General features: G+C 37.6%; 1 protein-coding gene across 4 annotated transcripts in view; it reads right to left on the reverse strand.

Annotated features, from left to right (window-relative positions):
• dia (diaphanous related formin 1) overlaps positions 1 to 22,964 on the reverse strand; it is a 513,998-nt gene that overhangs the window by 35,493 nt on the left and 455,541 nt on the right. For 3 of the 4 annotated variants that reach the window (XM_067134775.2, XM_067134773.2, XM_067134774.2), the window contains one exon: positions 2,005 to 2,169. In XM_067134775.2, coding sequence (XP_066990876.2) covers positions 2,005 to 2,169 — 165 coding nt within the window. Of the gene's footprint in view, positions 1 to 1,760; positions 1,859 to 2,004; positions 2,170 to 22,964 lie in introns of those variants that run through there. The other variant, XM_067134776.2, reaches the window with a different exon arrangement.

The raw sequence follows: 22,964 nt of genomic DNA on the forward strand, positions 1-22,964 counted from the left end.
CATATGACGCTGTTGTTGGTTATTTGTCTATTGGATGGGGATTTTAAGCCTTGAGTAGACCCCTTGGTGTTTAGGCTATATAGTGACAGCAGGTTTCACCCTTTCCCTATCCCATGATCATAATCATCCCACACCCAGATGCGCAGGTTATCCAAGGCCGTTGTCAAACAGAAAGACCTACACTAAGTGAGTCAAACATATCCTCAGACACTTCCGGCACTAAAAGCCATATACTAAATGAAATAAATAACACTGTACTAACATACACAGATTTTGGGTGACAATTACATCATATGCCTGGTGTTAAAATGGGAGACAATGGAAAACCATCTTGAGCGTTACTGATGGTGGGGTTCAAACCCACCATCTCTGATGCAAGCTTACACCACAGCATAGCCAACTCACTCAGCAAGTACTAAAAAGGCAAAAGGCTTTCAAAAGCAATGAAATGGGAGAATTTAACATAAATGAACTGTATTTTAGACATGTCAGGATAATTTACGATCATAAATCTACAAGCATGGAAACAGCAGACTCAACCATTGCCTGGCAACAAGTCTGGGATGCAAAAGGAGAAGGGCTGACTGATTTAGCAATTAGCTATACAAATTATACCAAACATTGGAAATAAAACCAAACAGCAAGGGATGAGGAGGAAGTACCAAGCCCACACACTGGGCACCACATGGATTGCCAGTACCAGGGGCAATAAGGTGGCAATCGCATCAAGGCAATTGGAAGTGGCAGGCTAATCGCACATCTTTCTTAAATGAGTTGATTAAAGAAACTGAAATGGAACTATGAAGCCGGATATATCAAATGAAGACGTTGACCAGAAAACGTACGAAGTTGAAGAGTCTCATCAAAACCTTAATGTTGTTTGAAAAAATTGATAAAGATCATCCTGTCATCTGTAAATTGGTATCTAAACAATATGAATTGTGTTATCATGGAATAAAACTGTGTTCGGGCTCGATTTGTTTGTCATGCAAATTAAATTGCTATTAATGCCCTAAGGAAAAAAAACAAAACAAGTATACATAACCACACACATGGCGATTCTTAATGTAAGACATAAAGGACTCTAGAAGAATGTGAAATAAACAGAACCACCATTGCTCAAAGCACTAACCTCCTCAACGAACAAACACAATTCAAACCCCATGCACCATATGGTCACAACATACAGAAATATCTTTCTAATTATAATGTTGGTAACAGACACAAGACCCTCCTTCCAGGAGTTAGTAGCTGAATATAACTATCCCCACAAGATACAAAAAGTTCCAATGAGATAGGGAAGGCCTAGGAGTGGGAAGGAAGCGGCCATGGCCTTAATTAAGGTACAGTCCCAGCATTTGCCTGGTGTGAAAATGGGAAAACACGGAAAACCATCTTCAGGGTTGCCGACAGTGGGATTCAAATCCACTATCTCCCGGATGCAAGCTCACAGCTGCGCGACTGTAACCGCATGGCCAACTTGTCCAGTACCAATGAAAAGAAGAAAGTGTAGTGGTTAAACAGTTTTAATTCTACTAAATATTTTAAAAATGGAATATGAAGGTTTATGGTATATGCATTACTTATTTCAATTCTGATCTTATTCATGGACCATTCTAGAGTGTCCAGCAGTAAATGTAATACAAATATATTTCAAAATGAAAAACGTAGTCTTTTGAAGAATACAGATTTATTATTTAGTCACGCCAGATATTCAGGAAATGTATATAATGCAATTCTTCACAGAAACACAAAACAAAGAATAAACAAGTACACAAATATCATTAGTAATATAGGGATAAATGAACATTCTTCCCATTCTTGATCAACTTCATTCCATCTCACAGTGCTGTATTTCCTATAGTATAAAATGATTTATAGAAACCATTATAAATAAATTTTTATTTTGAAAAACTTAATCCATCTCCATTCTAAATTTATAAGTGGATAATGAAGAAAAAACTAGTCATTACAAAAGGTGATAAAAAATCAAACATGACTTACCAAAAATGCATCTTTGAAGGTCTTAACATCAGTAAAGAATTCTTCTAGTTGGTATTTCTGCTTGTCAAATGCAAAAAAGTCTGCCAGGTCTTCGTAAAGGGTCTCCATATTACGGAACATACTCTGCATTATCTCGCACTGTTCTCGGGCCTCTTTAGCAAATGTCTTTAGCACTGTCAAGGTTACATACAGCTAGATATAAACTTAGTACATATAATCAATTAATGACTAATATATTATTTCACTTGTCATGCACATAGAGATTTCACATAGTAGTAAGCCTATTCCTGCATGGATAATGTTTCTTGAATTATTAACTGTGCCCATGTGGCAGGATTTTGCCCTGACAAAAGGATTCCTCAATGTGCACGTAAATCTACTGACATAGGTTTCAAGCACTTTTAATGCCTACCAATTATCCTGGGATTTGACCTGGTAACATCAAAAGCACAGAACACGAGAACCTAACGTAGCTGGTTTGAAAGTCAATTATTGTCTGTAAGATGGGTAGGTCTGTAGATAAAATAATACAATAAAGTTGTCATGTCAAATAGAAATATTATAAGAACTACAAGAAACAAAGGTTTACTAAATTTTGTGCAAAAATCTGTACAACAAAAAAGGTACAAATATTAGTGGTGACAATTTCTTAAATGGCACAATCTAAGAATCAAAAATGTCTTGAACATGTTCATCATACATGTCTGTTTCAGGAAGCTTAATATACTTCACAAGAATATCATTATGGTATCAAGGTAAATTGAAAGGATACTTCAGATTATATACAGTTAACTGATTTCAGTATTCACGCCATTTTTCAATGGATCCATCCATTGTAATATTGATCATCATGGGCCTTTTACTTTTACAACTGTAACATATTCACTGAATTTGATGATGATGATATTAGATTCAGGTCCCACTTACTACTTCTACGGTCTTCAAAGGTGCTGAAGTGCCAGAATTTTGTCCCCCGGGAGTTCTTTTATGTACTGGTAAATCTACCGACACGGGGCTGACATATTTAAGCACCTTCAAATATTACCGGACTGAGCCAGGATGGAACCTGCCAACTTGGGCTCAGAAAACCAGTGCCATAACTGTCTGAGTCACTCAGCCTGGCACTGAATTTGAAGTTTCATCACATATTTCTTCTTTCCCAGTGAAGTAGAAAATCTAGGGACCTCAACATATCCTTCCACTTGAATACAGAAATAAGATCTGCACATTTCAATGCACTCAGTTCAGAAAAATGAAAGCTCATTGGTTTAAACACTCTAAGCTGCTACTTCTGGTGCTGTCTTCTCACAGAAAGTCAGAAACCATCATGGAGTAATTTTTCTTATTGTAATGGTTATAGCGTCCACCATTCCAACTTGCTATCGGCCGCATCGGCCCCACCTCCCTTACGCTCGACCGCGCCAATCACAAGCAGCGATTAATTGCTGGGCGGGCCCTTCTCTCTTCCGTCCGTGGTTGCACCGAATGGGACGACGGAAATTACTCGACTATTAATCTGGAGTCTTCCATTTCGCGAGGTTCCAGGATTCATCGACCATCTGGACTGTTCTAGAAGGGCTGGCGCAGGTATATAAGAGCAGTTACTTGCCTGCAGAGTTAGTGAGAGTTAGACGGAGTTAGTAAGAGTGAGTGAGAGCGAGACTGAGTTCGCTGGAGCGCAGTCAGTGATGGCCTGGGAGAGAGCAGCCTGATGGAGTATCTGCCTGTTGGAGCCGAGGACTCGTTCCTGTTCCCCTGACGTCGTGTGTGTGTGTGTAAGTCCCTTGTGGCCGGCTGCTGGAGAAGAACCTTGGGCATTCTGGAGCGGCTAAGAAGGGAATACTGGGTGACGACGTGTGTAGACTGCGAACGGGGTTCGACGGATTGAGTGAACAGCGGATACTATCCCGACCTGCAAGACTGATGTGTAGGCTGTGGACCGTGACAGCGCTACCGAGTGTGACTGAGTGGCTGAGAGAGTGTACTTTTAATAATTGATGACTGTGTGTGTGTGTGTGTGTGTGTGTCATTGTAGATGGGACATGAGAAACTAAGATAGAGAGCGCTAACCATGTAAGTGTGTAACCGTGTACTTGTGTAAGTTGTAAGCTTGGCTATTGTCGGTGTGTGTGTAAATCTGTAATTGTAGTGCTTAGTTAATAAATCTTAGAAATAGGTCGCTACCAGGTTCTGTACTCATTTATTTACTTATTTACCCTGCCAACACGCTACATTATTTTGCACTCTCCACATCAGAGTTGCTGTACTGAGAATGTTGAACCACTGCCCACGATAATAATCTTCTCCACCCTCATCCATGTTTCTTTTCTATCTTACCTTTGATGATAAGTCGTATATGGCTGTATTTAACATTTTGGAAGAAGTGACTGAAATATGCTTGTTTTCCTTAGTTTTGTAAGGTTACTGGATTTGTACGATTTTCCTGCATGACGGAGTACCTCCTTACTGGATATGTCATCTACTAACAGGATTTTCTAACATTCTATGATACATCCACATTTCAAAGGCCTAAAGTCAATTCATTGATGAAGCTTTTAGTGTTCATCCTACAACACTGTAAAGCAGCAGTGATCACATCTAACATGATGTAACATGTCAATGAGTTTCAAACTGGAGGTCACCTGTACTTCATCGAAGATATATTAGAGTTGATTTTTACTGTTTGTACGTGTGTAATGTTGTGATGACAAGTGCTCATTTACAATGGATTATTTTTATTTTTATCACAGGTGTAGAATGTGTTGGAAAGTGTTTATTGAAGACTTTATTTGTAAACCTTACATAGTACTTACTGTATGATCTGAAGTGTGGTGATATGTTTTATTTGTAACGACCCAACCTGTACAGTGTAATATTTGATAACATATGGTATTTGTAAATAGTAGATTTCAGTTCTATATTTACTGGAAGTATCCAGAAAGTTGTTACATGAATTTTTGAACAGGGTATGTTGCCTTTTGTTGGTTATGTATTCTAGAAAGTATTTCCTGACTGTTCTGGAAATGGAAGATTCGCGATCGTGTGTATTCGAGAAAGTATTTAAAGTTCGCGACTGAAGTAAAAGTTGTGATTGGTGAATCTGGGTGGCGACAGGCGGACTCATGCGTTCTGATTGGCTACTCCAAGGCCAGGGTTTCCCTTATCAAGAGAGCAAGGCAGCATTCGTGGTCTGTCTTGGTCTGTCTGTGGTCTGTCAGCAGTCTATCTGATTGTCCGAAGTTTTGACGTCGTCTCGCTACTGGGATGGGTCACCTTGTGGGTAAGCACTCTTGATTTCCGTTCCAGCTTAAATTTCCTGTAATGTTCGCTTGCTTTTTCATATAGAAGTCTGCCCTAACCTCACCTAGATTCGCCACTTAATTATTTATGATGCCTTAGCTTTTCAGCTGGGCTTGTCTGTTTGTTTTCAAGGCATTCCCCGTTTCTTGTTTCGCTAAATATGTAAATTGTAGTTTAATATATTTTCCTTGGGGTTTTGCCTCTGGTAGTTCCGTGTCACTTGATGTACGCTAGAGTTTGAAAACTACATTTAACTTTACCGTAAATTGTAATAGCGTATTACGTTTCTTCTTATCTACTAAATTGCATTGTACAATTGGATTTGTAACTGGATGTATAGTTTGGTTGAACCTTTGAACTTATAGGAAGCCATTATCAAAGAACGTCGAATAGTTGTGTGTATCACAGAATATGTAGTTCGTAATTCACAAGTTGTGTTGTAACTGTTCGCTCTCCTCTTAACACTTGGGGAGACGAAAGTTAATAACTGGGGACACATGAATATAAATCTAAACTATATGTGGCTTGCCCTCAAATTGCCATGAAAATAGAATTAATTATCATTCCATGGTTTCCCATTTCTCTATGTAATGTTTGGGCGCCAGCGTTACAGTTTTAAACAAATCTGTAAAGCAAAATTTATATTTACTAGCATAGAGAGCATAGAGACTTATACTTAAATCACAGGGGTAGGATTTTAAATAATTAACCGTATCACTTAAGAAGAAAAATGAACGCAATATAAAATACAAATGAATTTTATACAAAAAAATGAGATGAATCGGAAAAGATCCTTTACGCGTGGAGGGATTTAAGAATTTACGTTACTGAAATTAATTGTTGCTTGCTTTATTTAATTGAAGCTCACCAATTGCTGCTTCTGTTGAGGTCACCTATTTTCCGTGGTTACTCGTTCCCTCTTCTCGTTGTAGAATTGGCTCCCTAACTGCCTAGTCTTTAAATTAGACATTGGCCCTATACTTGTGAAAATTGATCATAGGAGGAGAAAATTCAGAGATATGAATTTTTCCATGTTAGCAGAAATCTCAATCCAACTTAGTTAATCTACTGATACTGCACAGACTTGTACCAAATGCCATGGACTTGAACTAAATGTAGTTCTTCGTCCAGAATAATTACTGAATATATCACAAGCCGTAAGCTTGTTTCGTTTCACCCTGATCCGACAGCATCACAGCAGCTAAGTACTGTGTCGAAGCGACACACACTGTACGAAAAATAACTATGTCTCATAGCGACCACTCACTGTTTCAAGAATAATAAAGTAGTTGACGTTCTGGTAGTGATGTGTGTCCGTGACTCGAGGGTTGCTCTGCGCTAGATAATATATCCCCGGGCTCTCCCCCACTCTTGGTAACAGCTCAATACCAATCACAATATAACGACGCATCTGATTCGTAGATCGTATTATCATCTCCCTCTCTTCATTCTTGACCAGTAACCAGTAGGCGTGGTGATGATGTAGTCTGCTAGCCTTGCACGCGGGTAGCTGTGTAGTGCCTCTTGCTCATGAGTAAACCCCGTGAGTCATGCAACTTCCCCACTTCAAGAATAACTTTTCTGTGTACACAAGTATGAGATGAATTGACAACAACTCTGTCTCAACATTGACCATATTTACAGTACATAATGAATTCCTATCCTACATAATATAATAAGTTAAATAATAAATGATGTTTTAATACATACAATATGATTCCAAAAGCCCTATTTACGAATGATTGAAGTTAAAATAAATATGTCGTATAAACAATTGCTGATGGCGGATAATCTTGATATCGAGTGATATCGCATAAAAGTATGGCTGGAGAAGCCTGGACGGTTACATACGCCCTCCTGTTATTTACAAATAATACACTCATAATATTTACAACATAACAACAGGTAAATAACACTATCTTTGCACTTCACCATCAAAGTGTTCTGCAGTTCCAGGTTATTATAATATATACACCACACACACGTCATCACACGTGGCTTACCTCTCTTAGATGGCGGCAAGCACTTTCTTGTTTTTATTGTAAAAAATATATACTTAGAAAATTATTGCATTAATTTCCTTCTGCAGTTACAAAATTAATTGCCAAGTTATTCATGGCTTCTACAATAGTGTCAGGTCTAGGTCCACAACGTATACATGAATTCACGTTTTCTAACTGAAGTACATTTAGTTACAAGATATTAGAATCATTCCGTATTGACGGTTTTCACTTTACAATGGCGAAAAATGAGAGTATCCTCCTATTCAATACATCATATATTCCGTCATTAGACGGAGCAAACAAATTCAGACATGTTTCGGCTCGCTTGAGCCATCTTCAGTGAAAAAAATTAGGGGGGTTGGAATAATTTACATAATATAAGTTGAAAAATGCTAAAAAAAACATAATGAAAGAGCAAATGAAAAAACAAACAAAAGAGAGCCTAGACGGAAACAAAATTAGCACAAATATACAATATTTACATCAATATGCAGAGCAAAAACAACTTATTGCGACAAAATTCAGTGAAACAGGTGTTAATTTGAAATAATAATTGATACTAAAAACTGCGTTAACCAAAGAAACAAGGGAATGAGAAAACAAATGATGCAGATGGAAATGAATAATAGTAGCACATGGTGAGGTTGTGGACCTCATAGTTTACAAATTATTGGTTTATAAAAATGACAAAACAGTTTGAAATTGCTGTCAAAATCATCCTAGTGGAAACCCATCACATCAAATTGGTCAGGAGGAGAGCGGGAGCAAACATTTTTGAGAGAAACCAAGCCTGAATTAACCTGCAGGCGAAAAGCCTGTGACAAGGAGAAAAAAACACCATGAAATTTAAGGCTTTAGAAATAGCAGCATTCTCAAAATCTTCTCAATCTAGCGGTCCCTTTCTTCATTATTGTTTCATAATGTTGGCTGGTGTTTTGCCTTATTATAGAGGGGTCGGAAGGGCCGCATATAAAAATATGAGAAGCTGTGTTAGGTAGAAGATAGATGCATAGTAAATTGTAGTAACCTAGTGGAAACCGTCATTGAAGTTCTAATCTGTAATGGAAAAAATGAGGTTGTATGAGAAACATGGGTTGATAAGTAAAAAGTGTGGAATGGTTGTGAAGAAAGCTTAAACTTACGGTGTGCAGTAGGTGGTTGTCCTCTCTAGTGGCCTGGCTTTCTCAAGCGAGCCGAAACATGTCTGAATTTGTTTGCTCCGGCTAATGACGTAATATATGATGTATTGAATAGGAGGATACTCTCACTTTTCGCCATTGTAAAGTACATTTAGTGTTATCAAAACAACACCTGGGAGACATTACACTTAATTAGCAGAAATATATCGTCTCAGAGAGTGAATATTATAAGTGCCCAACATGACACGATCACTATCTTTCAATCTTTATGGACAAGGACCAACCCGACAATGAATCTGGAATGGACCCTAATACAACAAAAAGAATTTCTTCGTCACTTCTCTTCATTGGATGAGAGCAAGGCAACACGTAACAGAACAGAATCTCCTACCTGAAATTCGTCTAACACCTGACGTTTCTGCTGTTTGCTACGCTTCTCAGCCGCTTTAATCAAATTCTCTCTCGCCAATCTGACATATATCTTAGAGTCCCGCTGAGGTTCCTGTGTAATACCTAGTACTTTTGTCAGCTCATTCCTTGGATTGCTGCCAAAATGAACCTCTAATGGAGTGAATTTCGTACTATCGTGCTGTACCATGTTAATCCATTTCTCAATCAAAGCTAAAGAACCAACCCACGCAGTGTGCTTGTCATGAACTAAAGATCTAAACATCCTACCTAATTCCTGAACATACTTGTCACTAATAATCTTACTACAACTAAGACCTGTCGCTTTAGGCACGATCAATAAAAGATTGACATACTGACTACTCGAAACTTCAATAATACCATCCTCTAACACAGCTTCTATTTGATTGTCTACTGCTTTAGCATATTTATGTGGTATCGGATATCTCGGTCCAGTGAATATACTTTTATCCAGCACTGAAAATGAGTGTTCATACACATGTGTTTTGCCAGGTTTCAACGAAAATACTTCCTTGTGTTCTCTCAACACATACAACAATCGGTCCCTCTGACCTTCTTCCAAATTGCTGCTATCTACCGCTTCTCTCAAAGCATCATCTTGGTTCTCCTCTAACCACACTTCACATAACTTAAAATTCGCTCTATCATCTTTTGAAACCTCATTGACACACCACATGTTACAAACCTCCACTTTCGTCTGAACTTCGGCATCCCACGTGACTTTAATATCCTCAGTATCCCACCTTAAATATACCATCGCCTCATTGTAATCTAACTGAGCTAAGTATAAACTTAGCCAGTCAGATCCCAAGATAACAACAAATATAAGGTTCAGAATAACAAGATATATCTGAATTTTCGACTTCCCATTAATGCAAATAGGTATGGCAACTTGTTTACATATTTGCTTGGATTGTTTACCTACAGCAGTGACGATATATGTGGATTTCACAGGCATCTCTTCAATCTCAATATTCTCCTTTTTTCTGTCTTCATACCACTTCGAACTTACACATGACCTTTGACTGCCTGAATCCAATAAGGCCTGATAATTGGCCCTCCATACTACGATTGTAACAATGGGGTTATCACGTTTACTAGCAACTACGACTTGATCAACTTCCACCTCCCGTAATAACTCATCTCTGACATCGAGATCATAATTCATGTGCGTCATTACACAATTTCTCGTAACATGTACTGAAGACTGATAATCTGATCTCTCATTACCGCCTACTATCAGTTTAAATTACTTTGTCTCCTTGTATCCTGATTTCGGCTTGTGCCTTCCTCAACATTACGTTCCCTCTGAACATTCCTATTTTGCTGGTGGGACTGATTACCTATATTTTGTTGTCTCAGTTGAAATTGACCACGGTGATTGTGTTCTTGTCTTCTGGGTGGTGTTTGATAGTTTGTGTGCTCTTGTGTACTACTACTATTTCCTAACGCATCAAAACTTGCTAGCAATCTTTCCATTCCTTGAATAGACTCTATCAGTTGCATACAGCTAGCTTTGCAGATTTTGTTGGGAAAATATCTGAGTAATAATTTCACAATATCTCTCTCTCCGCTGACATTCCATCTATGTTTTTACAAATCATAACGTGGGCCAAAATATATTCTGTCATAGAAACTCCTTCGTGTGGCCTAAATTTCCCAAAGACAATGCATTCTCTTTCCCTACTTTGTATAACTTCACTCCAGAATTTCTCCGTGAAATATTTCTGGAATTCCACCATACTGGTCATGCTGCTCTTATACACCGCAAACCATGATTTAGTTTCCCCAATAAAAGCATTGCCTATTATTTCTAACGCTTCTTCCCATTCAATGATTCCTTCTTCTATTCGCTTCTCAAACCGTTTCTTCACAGTGTTTAAAAATCTAAAGGGTTTGTCTGCCTCCCATTGAATTTTGGTAGTTCTGTTTCACGTATGAAATTTGTACCATTGCACTGACTTCCTATATTACCCTGCTTTTCTCCGATTTCTTTATGTATTTGTGCCTACGTCACTCGCAAACTTTTCATTACATATTTTAGCATTAATCTCTACCTTACCACACAGATCATCGTATTGTTGTTGTACTTGTTCTCTAACTTTACTAACTTCTCCTACTTGTTCCTGAATTTTATGATTAATTCCTGTGATCTGCTGGTCTACTTCGCTCCTAACTTTACAATTTTCTTTCTCTACCAACTCCATGACTTCGCTTCTATGTTCAGTTAATTTTCTTTCTACCTCTTTCTCATGTTGGCTACGTCTCATCTCCTGTTCCCCTAACTGTTTATCAAAAAGTTTCTGTTGCTCTAGTGCTTCATCTAATCTACGATTTAAAGCATCCATCCTAGTAACAACTTCTCTGCTAATTTCGGTTTTTGTCTGTTCCATCTCCTTTCTATTTTCTTTAATCTCTGTCTGCGCTCTCTCTACCTCCTTCCTGATTTCATTCATTTCCTTCCTAATTTCATCTATCCCTTTCGTTTCCTTCCTAATTACATCTATCCCTTTCGTTTGCTCTAATATCCCTTGCATCATCACAAACAGTTGTTGAATATTAATATCACTATTCGTATTACTTTATTTCTCGCCCTCCATCCTAGCTATATCAGATTCTGTGCTCTTTTCCATGCTCTCACCACTCTCTACTGTTTTATCTACTTCAATGCTTATATCTAAAACATTCCTAGAATTCAGCGCCTCGCCTCCCTTTACTAAGTTTCCGCTACGTAATTTCATGTCCTTTTCGGCTTGTAAAGCCATGGTTCCCCCAAAATCACACATATAAATTATATGGACACTCACTTAACCCCCACAAACACAGACTCTACTTTACTGCTTTCTTTCCACGATTACTTAATGGTTTTAGAGCTCCACGTTGGTGCGACAAATGTAACTGTTCGCTCTTCCCTTAACACTTGGGGAGACGAAAGTTAATAACTGGGGACACATGAATATAAATCTAAACTATAAGTGGCTTGCCCTCAAACTGCCATGAAAATAGAATTAATTATCATTCCATGGTTTCCCATTTCTCTATGTACTGTTTGGGCCCCAGCGTTACAGTTTTAAACAAAACTGTAAAGCAAAATTTATATTTACTAGCATAGAGAGCATAGAGACTTATACTTAAATCACAGGGGTAGGATTTTAAATAATTAACCATTAAGTGTCACTTAAGAAGGAAAATTAACGCAATATAAAATACAAATGTATTTATTATTTTAAAAAATGAGATGAATCGGTAAAGTTCCCTTAAGCGTGGAGGGATTTAAGAATTTACGTTACTGAAATTAACTGTTGTTTGCTTTATCTAATTGAAGCTCACCAACTGCTGCTTCCGTTGAGGTCATCTATTTTCTGTGGTTACTCGTTCCCTCTTCTCGTTGTAGAATTGGCTCCATGGACATCCTTCCTTCTGTGATATGATTTGGGCTATCTGGACTAGCACTCCCTAATTGCCTAGTCTTTAAATTAGACATTGGCCCTATACTTGTGAAAATTGATCAGCGTTGATCGTAAGAGGAGAAAATTCAGAGATATGAATTTTTCCATGTTAGCAGAAATCTCAATCCAACTTAGTTAATCTACTGATACTATATAGGCTTGTACCAAATGCCATGGAGTTGAACTAAACATAGTTGTTCGTCCAGAATAATTACTGAATATATCACAAGCCATAAGCTTGTTTCGTCTCACCCTGAAATCGGAGATGTAGGAAAACAACAAGCTCGGCCGTACCAATTAGACAATTTTGAACTCAGTGTTATAGAGAGACTGATTCAGCATATTAGTGGTTCTGGTAGGAATGTACCTACTGACAACTACTACACATCTGTACCTCTCGGTTCTATTTAAATCTAAGAATTCTCAGTTCTACATTTTTTTTTTCCTTTACGTCGCGCCGACACAGATAGGTCTTATGGCGACGATGGGACAGGGAAGGGCAGGGAGTGGGAAGGAAGCGGTCATAGCCTTAATTAAGGTACAGCCCCAGCATTTGCCTGGTGTGAAAATGGGAAACCACGGAAAACCATTTTCAGGGCTGCCGACAGTGGGGTTCGAACCTGCCATCTCCCGAATACTGGATACTGGCCGCACTTAAGCGACTGCAACTATCGTCTACTCTCTTGATGTATCATAGACTGACTACCACTGGAAATGCCTCCAATTTTCTTGCAGGCTAAAAGCCAAGAAATTAATTCCAGCATTTTTAGGTTTGGTCTCTTACTATCCAAAGGAGAATGTAGTAGGTTGCTACTGTCTAACTTACATCACAGTGATGAAACAGATGCTTAATCGAAAGAGAAAAAAAGCCCAAAACACTCACATTTTATAACTTCACTAAAGGCAGAGCTGACATGGTTGATCAATGCAAAGCCCGTTATTCAGTGGCTAGGACATGCAATCGATGGCTGCTATCTGTATTTTTCAGTCTCCCGAACATTGCTCTGCTGAACAGTTTTATAGTATTGCAAGTTATAAACTTCCTATTCAGGTCCGTATTGAACTAAGTATAAGCTCATAAAAGAATTGTCTCATAAAAGTCCACCTTTCCAATACACTTTGTGATTTATTAAATCAAAATCGAAGTTACATGTTAAAATATTGGGACATGTTTTGCCTATAATATAATAGGCATCTTCAGCCGTTATGTCCTTAACATTAAAATTAAAGTAGTAGACTAGACTTAAGGCTAAACTTAATTTTTTTTTGCTATTGGCTTTATGTCGCACCGACACAAATAGGTCTTATGGCGACGATGGGACAGGGAAGGGCTAGGACTGGGAAGGAAGCGGCCGTGGCCTTAATTAAGGTACAGCCCCAGCATTTGCTTGTGTGAAAATGGGAAACCACAGAAAACCATCTTCAGGGCTGCCGACAGTGGGATTCGAACCCACTATCTCCCGGATGCAAGCTCACAGCCTATAACCGCTCGGCCAACTCGCCCGGTACTAATGAGATGTGTAAACTTACGGAGAAAATAGTAATTAAAAGATTATGTTGGTATCTTGAGCCCATAAAGTTCTTCAGTAAAGTGCAAAATGGGTTCCGAAGAGCACACTCTACAACAGACACCTTGATAAGTCTGGAATATGAAATACAGGAAGTGTTCCTTAATAACCAACACCTAACAGCGGTCAGTTTAGATATTAATAAGTCATATGACATAATATGGAAAGATTACGTAGTCAAAGTATTAAAGACACATAATATATCCAGAAATATTTTATATTTCTTTTATAATTTTCTCCTCCAAATGCGCAAATTCAAGTTAGAATAAATGGAATGCTATCAAAGGAAGTAGTAATTAATAATGGAGTCCCACAAGGATCAGTTATCAGTGTGACACTATTTTTCGTAGCAATTAATGGTACAGTCTCCAACGTCCATTCACCAGTTAAGTGTTGCCTTTTTGCTGACGATTTCACAATCTTCTGCCCAGGGAAAAAACATTACATCGACTTAACTCCTACTGCAAGAATGAAAATAAAAATCCACAGCCTGTTTCCAGTCATTCGACCGGGTCAGGAATGGAATGAATGAAGGCCCCATCTAGCGGCGAGGATAGGAAATGTGCCGACTGCCGAAGCCTGTTCCACTCCTCTGGGTATTGCAAGAATCAATTGTAAAAATTCAAAACTGGACTAAAACCACAGGGTTCAAATTTTCTTAAACTAAAACTAAATGTATTCTTTCTTCTCCAAAAATAAACATACCATCCCTAACCCTGAATTATATATGGACGACCATGAAATTGAATCAGTTAAAAGTATTAAAATTTTAGGACTTCTATTTGATAACAAGCTCACCTGGATCTCAAACAATGTTATTAATTCCAAAATAACCCATGGCGTAACAGCCCTGATGGACTTTAGCCTACCAAGCGGCTGCTGCTCTGCCGGAAGGCCCGCAGATTATGAGGTGTCATATGGTAAGCACGACAAATCCTCTTGGCCGTTATTCTTGGTTTTCTAAACAGGGGCCACTATCTCACCGTCAAATAGCTCCTCAGTTCTAACCACGTAGGCTGAGTGGACCTCACAAACCAGCCCTCAGATCCAGGTAAAAATCCCTGACCTGGCCGGGAATCGAACCCAGGGCCTCTGGGTAAGAGGCAGGCACGCTATCCCTACACCACAGGGCTGGCAAATGTTATTAATTACCTATCCCTAAATAAAGATAAATAATATCAGAATATACAATTTTACTTCCACACAACTCCCTAGATACCCCTCCATGGAAGGCTCACTTGCCTCCAATCAACTGGGATTTGAACAACAATCTTTGAACTCAAACTGATACAATGAAATACCAACAGTTATTTAATGAAATTTGCAATGGAAATTCGTCATATAGTGCAAGTTATACTGACGAATCAAAATTCAATGAGGGAAATGGTTGTACGACTATACCATGTAATATGTATTGTACATTTGTATAACCTCAAATACGTATTGTGAACATGTCTAACCTCAAAATCTGTGTAGTCGGAAACTGTAATATTCGTATGTTGGGTATAATCCACTATCATTCCGATACATATGGAGGTTTCTATAAACTTGCTGTAATGATTTATCCAGATACATGTAGAAACATTCAAAATTTTGTAGATTTTGTCACTGTGTTTTGTGTATAAGTAATTGAATATTCGAGTTTGATCTACTCCTATCGAGAGATTGGTCGATTGATTGTTCCTTGTATGATCAAATGTGTTCCATTTAGAGTGTTACAAGAACATATCCAGAAGTCGATATTTCTGGACTGCTTGTTGAAAGGTATATGTATCGAGCTGACAGGCCAAAAGGCCAGTGACAGAGAGTGAGAGGGTAGAGTATGGGTTAGAGCAAGAGTTACAGTGAGCTGTGCATTTGGTTGAAATCTGAACTCGTCAGAATCGACAGTCTTGCCTCTTGATGGCCAAGTGAATAATCAGCGAGTGGACTGTTGATATCTTGTCAGAATTGGCAGTAAATTGATTCAGTGTATTTTGCTTAATAGTGTACTGTTGTGTATAATTGTGTACAACTGTACATTGTTAAGGAATAGACATAGCGACAATAAAGTGGTTTTATGCAAGGAAGTGAACATATCTTGTGTGATATTTATTTACACCAAAATAAAATCGCATTGAGAACGATAGTATACCAAGCAATGAATCAGCTGATCAAGCAGCAAAAGAGGCAACTAGTCTTCCAATCAATGACTATCAAATTGTCCCTCCACATTCTGATATAATTACTTATAACAAAATCAAAGTATACGAGCGATGGAAAAAGAACTGGAATACTTCCACCAACAACTTCCTGAAAATGAAAATGATATCTATGACAATATATCCTCTCCAAAACCTCACCAGGCATGAACAAGTCAATCTCCTGACTATGGAGAGGACACACCAAGATCTCCCTCAATTATCTCCTAGAAAAGAAACAACCTCCAACCTGCAGTAAATGTAACTGTTCTCTCACTGTCAAGCATATCATCTCAGAATGTCAACTGTATTACCATTGACACCAACACCACAACATACCTAAGGAAATGGAAGTTACACTGGCTTCTCCAGCACTGAGTCATCAGGCTTACACTCCAAAATCTGATAAATTTATTTATATTTTTTCCTGATCATTACAATATTATTACTCTGTAATCACCTGTAAGAGTTGCACTAAGACCTCTGAGGTAAAGCGACTATGAAATAGCGTATGTCTTTTATTCTCCGAGGACAAGATCATCTTGCCAGGTGCAGATCTTTTGAATTCACGCCCGTCGGCGACCTGCACATGGTAAATAGGATGAAGATGACACATACACCCAGCCCTCGTGTCAGTGGAATAAACCAATTATGGTTAAAATTCCTGACCCTGCCAGGAATCGAACCCAGGACTCCTGTGACCAAAGGCCACCATGCTAACCATTAAGCCATGGAGCTGGACAAAGCGACTTTTTTTTAAAAAAAATTAAAAATTCCTTGACAACTACTTTACAACTGTGAAACTGCTAAGACATCTGACTTCAAAAAGAATAACAGCAACAGGGCCATTTCACAAAAGGGAAAAGTGCCCCCTTTGAAGCAAGGCAAGCTTGAAAAGGAAGAAAGGGAGTGTATGGTGGTGTGTTGCTGGTGTGCTAAAATGACAACAATATTGTCACTGCTGGTATAAACTAAAAACAGATGAAGAGGGGGTCCAGCGTAAAAAAAATAAATTAAAAAAAATAAAAAAAATAAGCGAAAGTGTCTGTACAGCAACGAAATCTGTTCCAGTCCTAGAATAATGGCATGAGAGGAGTGGATCAACTTAATCAGTTTGGACTTCACCCAAAATACTTCTGTGGATATCATAATCAGTAAGTACAGTACACAGCCAGGCCGAGTGGCTTAGACAGTTGAGGAGCTGGCCTTCTGACCCCAACTTGGCAGGTTCAATCCTGGCTCAGTCTGGTGGTATTTGAAGGTGCCTTAATACGCCAGCCTCATGTCGGTAGATTTACTGGTACATAAAAGAACTGTGGGACTAAATTCCGGCACTTCAGTGTCTCCGAAAACTGTAAAAGTAGTTAGTGGGACGTAAAGCAAAATATTATTATTATTATTATTATTATTATTATTATTATTATTATTATTATTATTATTATTATTATTATTATTATTATTATTAAATACAGTACATAAATGTAAATACAGTAGCATATGCAGTATTGTGATAAGTTTGTAGTAGAAACTGTAGGACCACTTTACAGTGTAAATTGGAGAAAGTAATACAACTCTCTAACACTGCCTAGCTTACAACATTGCTGTACAATGTAATGCTGAGTAACTAGAGTTGTTGTGGTGACCCAAGTACATAGAGTCTGATATATAGGATGGCCTATGAAAATAAAACTATCACTAGTATGAACTTTGTGATTGTTGGAATGTGTGCCTGTATTCATTAAGAGTAGAAATGTGTAGATAAATTGAAATAAAACACACACAAAAAGACTTCATTCATCAGTGAGTTAAGACAAAAGAGACCAACCTATCAAATACATTTGGGAAAGCACCCCTACAGATGAGTATTTTGCTACCCACCCCAGAGTCACAATTAAATTGAAACGAGAAATAAAGTGGTTCAACCTATTCAATACAAGGAAAATAAGAAATGTAAACTTTACATTCTTCTTTGATTAAAAGCAGGACCGGTTTCGACCACTATTCTGGGTCATCATCAGCCGATTAAATAATCATATAAAACAATGCATAGGAAAATAATAAGTAAAGGATAAGTCTTTCACTAAAAGCAGTTCAAGAAGCACTATAACACTATGGGGATTAGCACTGAATGATGTAAGATCCTAAAATCCAGAAGAAGTCGAAGATCAGTCATTTAAATGAAGCAACGTGCAAGTTCTTGATGAGCAGCATAACATACGTTATGTCCGGCACTGTGCTTCAAAATGTTTATGAGAATTGGCGAACAGTTCAATGAACAAACCTGCAAATACTGCTAGGCATGAAGTTATAAGACAATTTAATAAATTTGAAGTTCTAAAATTATATAGAAGTCGAAGATAAGTCACTTAAATGAAGTAAGATGAAAGTTCTTGAAGAGCAGCACAACATACGTAACGTCCGGCACTGTGCTTCTAAATGCTAAAGAAACTCGGTGAATAGTTCAATGATCAAGCCTGTAAATGCTTCTAGGTGCAAAAATATATAATACAATTTAATATAATTGGAGTATATATTAATGTTTATAGGATCTTTGTATGATAGATTCTTTAGAGATGCAGAACAGTTGACATAAAACCCCAGAGTCAGCTGAGCAGAAGAAGAAAGAATATGAACAGGTGCAATGCATGCATACATACATACTGTACAATTACGCTATAGGTAGCTGATGTGAAAATGTAAAGGAAATCGGGACAGACAAAATGGCTGACGGCAACTTCAAGTAGAATAAATGTATGCAAAATGTCACCGAAACTCAGACTGACTTCATTATAGAAGGCATGGAATCGCAAGGGCCGCAATATATTGGGATGGAATATATTGTTAAAAAAAAAAATTAACTCTTACTCATTCTTTACCGAGAGAGAAAAAGGACAGCACGCAAAAACTGGGAAGAAGAAAATATTATATCAACGTCACTGTAGACCAGGAACATCATTTGAAAGGGAGACTGAAGAGGAATTCCATGCCAAACAGCATACAAAGAGAAAGAAATTTGCAAGAAAGATCCGATATTTCATACAGAAATACTAATAGGAAGAGAGATCTAGACCGCTACATCAGGAAGAGACGAGAGGGCATATTTTGTACCTCAAGGCAATCCACTACAGTAGAAGAAAGAATTGGATTAACTATTTAGAATTTGTATTAGCTGAGAGAATTTATAATTAATAAGAAGCTATATCCATATACTCATAGATATACACATCACAAGTAGCTCAAGAAATAACAATATAAGAGGCTAAATGAACAGTATAATAATGTATTCTATCAATCCAATGTTGTTTTGTGATTTCGTGAACGACTGTAAAACCATGGAGTCTTCCTAAGCTGTTGGAAGTGGATTGCCCAGGATTCCATAATGAAGCACAAGAAAACAATTCATTGTGACCAGAGATGACATGCAGAGGACCAGTTACCAGCCGCAAGGAACGCATGTAGCAGCTGAGGAAAGAAAGCCAGCTTGGAGGAGTGACGGATGGGAGGTAAGTTTCTTGTTTCAAAGTTTCTTTGTATTATCTGATAGAAAATTTTTCTTTTAACTCAATTGACAGTCAGATTTAATCTAAGTGCCAAACAGGACCTACAGAAACCAATTTAGGTCATATGAAATTATGAATGATATTTGTATTAGTTTGTATGTATATTGGTATAGGATGTGACATCGGTTTTAAATAGACTAACTTCAGCCATGGTTGTGTTAATGATTTAAGAGAGTGTATTACATATCGATATAGATACCAATCCATACGGAAGGGCTGTGCTGTCGTAATTCAGAAAGTAGTGGGAAGAATACATGTTATATGAGATGTAGATGGATTCCAGGAGGCAATTATATTAACAGACATGACCACGCCTATATAAAGCGAAAGAAGGGATAGATCCTACCTGAATTATGAAACAAAATGCAGAAGCAATATCGTCGAGCGAAGGTTAATATTATAATGAATGAGACGTTATGAAGAAGATTTAAGATGAGAAGAATAGTGACTACGAAGAAATAGATTTGAATCAAGTATTAATGGAAATATAGAGATATAAATGTACAGTACCTGGCCACATTATTAGACTCAAGGACCTTTTTAGCAATTCTTTTCACTTGACACCCTACTTCTTGGAGTTATGTGACAGCAAACCCATTGTTGATACTTTCATTGTAGAACATGGTATTCTTGATAATAATGTGAGTTTTGGAACTTATTATCTTTACAAATTCCTGCCTTTTTTTACTTTATTAACTTAGTACCTACCTTGCCATAAACAAATGAGGTAATAATTCCCGCGATTTTTGTGTCAGATGTGTGTTTGGTTTACTGATAATTAACTTTAACAGTTTGTCTTATTGTATTTTATATATTTACGCTAAATCTGTGTTGATAACAGGAACTTTATGAAGTAACAGTGGTTTTAAATTTGCTACTTGGGACATCAAACAAATTCTTGACAACAGAGTTATGGGGAAGTCTCAAGACCTTCACCCTCGCAAAATTGAGTTTGTGAAGGGACTTTTGCAGCATGGAAATCTGACAATGAGAAATTGCTGCCCGTTCAGGAATATCGCAGACTTCTGAGCGTCGTATAAACAAAACAAATAAAACTGGGAGAGATTGCCCGAAGAACAGAAGAGGGAAATGTGGTAGGAAGAAAATTCTGACTCCAAGAGCAGAACGTTTGCTCCTCAAAATTGTGAAAGGAAACAGAAGGGCATCTTATGCTACTATAACCCAAGAACTGAACAACAGTGGTATCAAGGTTTCCGAGAGGAGTGCGTCGACGTACTTGCAGCTTGGGGTACCGATGTCGTCGACCAGCTAAGAAAGCCAAACTTACTGAACGAATGATGAAACGGAGACTCAGTGGGCAAGAAAACCCCAACATTTCACAGCAGAAGACTGGAAAAGTGTAAGTTCCTTATATAAATTCCTTAACAAATGATGTTTTAGCTAGGAAAATTCCAACGAGTATTTACAACTTTAAATTTCATATACATCATCTTAATTTCTAGGTTTGCTTCAGTGATGAATCAACTTTTGGGGTGTCAAGCGAGAAATCCCGGTTTGTAGGAATATTGTCTAGTGAAAAGTATGAGAAGAATTGAGTCCAGCAAACAGTAAAACATCCTACCAAGGTCATGATTTGGTCAGTGATAAGTGGAAAGGGAATCGGACATCTTCAGATTGTGGAGGGTATAATGCGTCAGGATCAGTACAGACAAATACTTGAAAAGAGACTGATCCCGCAATTGAAGGACTGGTTTAGTGAAGGTGAAAACAAGATTTTCATGCAAGATGGGGCTCCATGCCACACAGCAAAATCTATTAAAGCTTTTCTGAAAGAGAAAGAAATTCTTCTTTCGGACTGGCCCCGTAATTCACCCGATTTGAATCCGATTGAGAATGTGTGGCAATGTCTGAAACGTGAAATTGGTAAAGAGTGTATCACTACCAAGCTTCAACTACTTGAAAAGATCATATTTCATTGGAACCATAATGAAAAGTTGTCAGCAGTAGCTTCATCTTGCATTGCAAGTATGCCTCACAGGGTGCAAGCAGTCATAAAAGCTAAGGGTGGACTGACTAAATATTGGAATTGCAGCCTTAAAACTGCGTATGACATCGTAAATTAAACATACTGTAATGCTATCCATTAGTGAATGTGTAATATTCCATTAAATGCCTGTTAATATAACATTTTGTTAGAAAAATGAAGATTTTTATGTTGAGTCTGATAAAGTGGCCAGGTACTGTATATGCGTCGAGAATTAGGATGTAAGAAGAAAGTACTGTGGAATTATATAACATATGAGTATAGGATCGTAATGAATGACCATTACAGGGTAAGGTTCATGCCCAGAAGAGTGTATGAGTACGATCACAGCAGATCACCACATTAATATGAAACGTCGTAATATACTATAGTCAATTTATAGTCTCCATATTTATAATTGGATATGATGTAAGGATCTGTAGTAGGAATAACTGACATATTTACAGTTTCTCCTTCCCAAATGAACTGAAGATTGAGGTCACGAGGCAACTCAATAAATGTCACAACTGAATACTTAAGGGGTTAGACTATAATTTGCGAAGAAAGAATATATAACACGAATTGGCACAAGTTTGGATTATTGTACGAGTTTATGGTTAATGGCAGGTAGGCCTAGTATGTTATAGCTTGCTAATGTGACAAATGAATTTTAGTACATGGAGGATAGATATATATATTCCATTTGGCAATGTTAAAGTTATGACAACAGATAGTGGCCGTGTATAAGAAACTTATCGAGTATCCTGAAACTCAAAAGTCAGCGAAAGTCATAATAAGACCCCAGATATTAAAAATATCAAGTAATAATAGTCCATATGATAAAAACTGCAGATGATAGAGTTCCAGTCAATAAAGTTTCAAATAGGAACATCAGAGTTATGTGATGTAGATCAATTTAGATTCTGAGTGACTAATCTACATGGATTATACTCTAAGAAGGGCATTATATCAGTGATGTTAAACACACATTTTTCATTTAAACGAGGAAAGTAGGTTCTGAATCTGGAGTGATATCAAGTTTAGAGGATGACAGACCAGCTGTTATTTTAGGAACCTATTTCAAATATGATCTTGCAAGAGATGAATTGTAAATATGAATGATTATTGTACAGATGGATATTTTAAGTGAATGCCTGTATTACCAGAGAGTTTGATTTGTAGAGGACCACATTGTTTCTCTTCCCATATTTATTATATTTTTCTTTACTCTTTCCTTCAGATTATTATTATATTAATAAATAAGTAGAAATAATAATTAGTTGGATTTATCATTATTTAGGATTAGGATGAAATAAGATAGATAGAATTAAGGTTACATATTTCCGTT

Source organism: Anabrus simplex, chromosome 1 (genome assembly GCF_040414725.1).
Source record: "Anabrus simplex isolate iqAnaSimp1 chromosome 1, ASM4041472v1, whole genome shotgun sequence".
Classification (NCBI taxonomy): domain Eukaryota; kingdom Metazoa; phylum Arthropoda; class Insecta; order Orthoptera; family Tettigoniidae; genus Anabrus; species Anabrus simplex.